This window comes from Leptonychotes weddellii, chromosome 1 (genome assembly GCF_054177405.1).
Source record: "Leptonychotes weddellii isolate Sample4059 chromosome 1, ASM5417740v2, whole genome shotgun sequence".
Classification (NCBI taxonomy): domain Eukaryota; kingdom Metazoa; phylum Chordata; class Mammalia; order Carnivora; family Phocidae; genus Leptonychotes; species Leptonychotes weddellii.
The window spans coordinates 152,012,652-152,014,999 of record NC_138369.1 but is presented as its reverse complement, the minus strand read 5'-3'; the positions used below and the strand labels follow the sequence as shown (position 1 = coordinate 152,014,999).

Below are 2,348 nucleotides of genomic sequence, written 5' to 3'. Positions count from 1 at the left end.
CAAAAAGCTTACATTTAGAAAGTAAGGAGGGTCTAGGAGAAGTAATCACAAAGTCCTTCCCTATGGGAATTGTTTTTCTGCCATATGCATGTCTGTGACTCATGTATGGAGTTAAATTCTCCTGGGACCTTAAACTCTTTCCTAGATGTAAATCAGTCAACTTTCAAATCTTCTGTAGGCCAGGAGAGGTGACTGGCTGACTCCCAGTTTAGTCTAGTACTGTCCAACTGATAATCAAGAGTTGTTTGTTGCTGTTACTGTTTTTAACATAATCTGATTCCAAAACAACCATTATACATTGGGAATTCCTCCTCACATGTATATACCCCAGTAAAACAAATTAAATATAATATACACAATGGGAAAGAAAATCCTTGAATAGGTGTCAATGACATGGTTATTCTCCAGAATGATTCTACCAACATGCCCTCCTAAGGACTGCCTTCTCTTTATCTGAGATGAATCTGTGCTGGGGCTGTCTGTGGATCTTTCTTGTATGGAGTCCTCTTCTGAGTGTAGAGAAAAGGAAGTCTGGTCCATTTCAGTCTTGTTGTCATGGTAACAACCATCGAAGGCCATGGCTTGAAGTATCAATATTATACATTCCAGAAAGCTGACAAAAAGACTTTTGTTAGTAAGTCATGAATATGGTTCTGTATGTAGGAATTACAGTAAAAGTCTAAACAATCAGATTTTTAAAATAGTTTCAAGAAATGCTAAGAATGTTTTGCTTATTTTAAAGAATAGAATTCTGGTTTTGCTTTTGGTACCTGACTAAAAATCATTTTAATAATAAATGGAAAACATCATCATAGAGATTTGTTTTTAATAGGGATTTAGCAAGGTTTATTATTATCTCCATAGAGATATTTGAACATTATACAAATAAATGTTTCACAATTATAATGTCATTGTCTTCTAATTTAGTTCTGGCCTGATAGACTGGAACACTCAAATGCATGTTTCCCCAGAAAGGAACAGTTTCAGGTTTCCCCTTTGTTTCTGAGTAGTATGAGTTGTTTGCCATAATGTTGAGTTGAAACTGAATATGATTTATCAGAAGAGCAATATAAGCCAATTGGATTTGCTTTTCAACATATTTTCCTCTTTAGAGAAAACATAGCAATACACCCAGTCAGTGTGGGGTTCAAAACCAGAACAACATCATCCGGTGATCCATTTATGCTTAAATTTGGAGTAAGGGTAGGAAATGATTTCAGCTGCTCTTTTTAAGTGCAAATTGGCCAAGTCTTCCTATTTTTGCTGGGAAGTACGTATAAATGATGCCAACATATCCCAATTAAACAACTTGAAATTGGCTTATTTTTCAGAAGGAGAGAATTATCAATGCTTTCTGGCTCCAGTGCCTGATTGAATCTAAACTACCATTTTTCTTTAAGGTTTTACTTTGAGGGAGATAGTAGTTCTTGCTGATACAGAACAGTGTCTATGAAGCAGCTGTTACTAATTTCTTTCTGAGAAAACAAAATCACTTCTTGATCTATAGTAAAGTAAGAAAACAAACAAATATGAACAGGCTACCATGGGATGAAATTATTTAGAATTCAAATTGGAGGCTACAGAGTAAATTCTGCCAAAACACGTATTTGGTTCATAGCAATTAAAAAACCTAATATTCTACTGAATTCAAGAGACATAGAGAATATTTTATGTCTTCAGTAAACTAACCAAAGACCCATACTCAAGTTATGTTGTCCTTTTTTGTTTTAGCTTTAGAAACTTTTCATAGTAAAATGAAAATGGATCATACAAACATGAAATAGATCAAGACTCAAAAACTAACCTCAGATAACCAAAAATAACATTAATAATATATTCAACTCTGGATCTGAGGGTAGAATAACTAATACAGTCTCTTCAGTGGTTTCATTATAGCCACCCAGAACACTGTTGGCTTATCCCACTGAACATGATGATAATTTAGAACCATTTATATAACTGATGAAATCTTGCAGTATACAATTTACCAGTAGGGTGCTAATTTCCTTCTAGTAAAAACAGTTTTAGAATGGGTCTTTAATTTTTCACACTAGTCTACAAATAAGCACATACCCAAGGTATCCTATATCTAAAGTAGAGATTTGACTGTTTTATATTAAGTTCTAAGTCCTGGAAGTAGGAATACATTTGGATGAAGGTATAAGAAAGAAAATAACTTCCTTTCTCCTTTCTGGGCAAACGTCAACACTAGGGATGATTTTTCCATGGCCCTTGATGTTCTCCCAGCTCTTGGCATCCAGGGGGGGTTGGGACAGGGGTGTGATGGTGACAGTGGTAGGTAATGAGCTTTGCTTAACTTCATAGGGAGGAACTCCATACCCTAACGT

The 2,348-nt window shown here is 35.1% G+C and overlaps 1 protein-coding gene across 1 annotated transcript in view; it reads right to left on the bottom strand.

Moving 5' to 3' along the window:
- Positions 1-312: 312 nt before the first annotated feature.
- GABRR3 (gamma-aminobutyric acid type A receptor subunit rho3) overlaps positions 313-2,348 on the bottom strand; it is a 41,719-nt gene continuing 39,683 nt past the window's right edge. Inside the window, 2 exon segments of the mRNA XM_081804469.1 lie at positions 313-589; positions 591-613. Coding sequence (XP_081660595.1) covers positions 313-589; positions 591-613 — 300 coding nt within the window.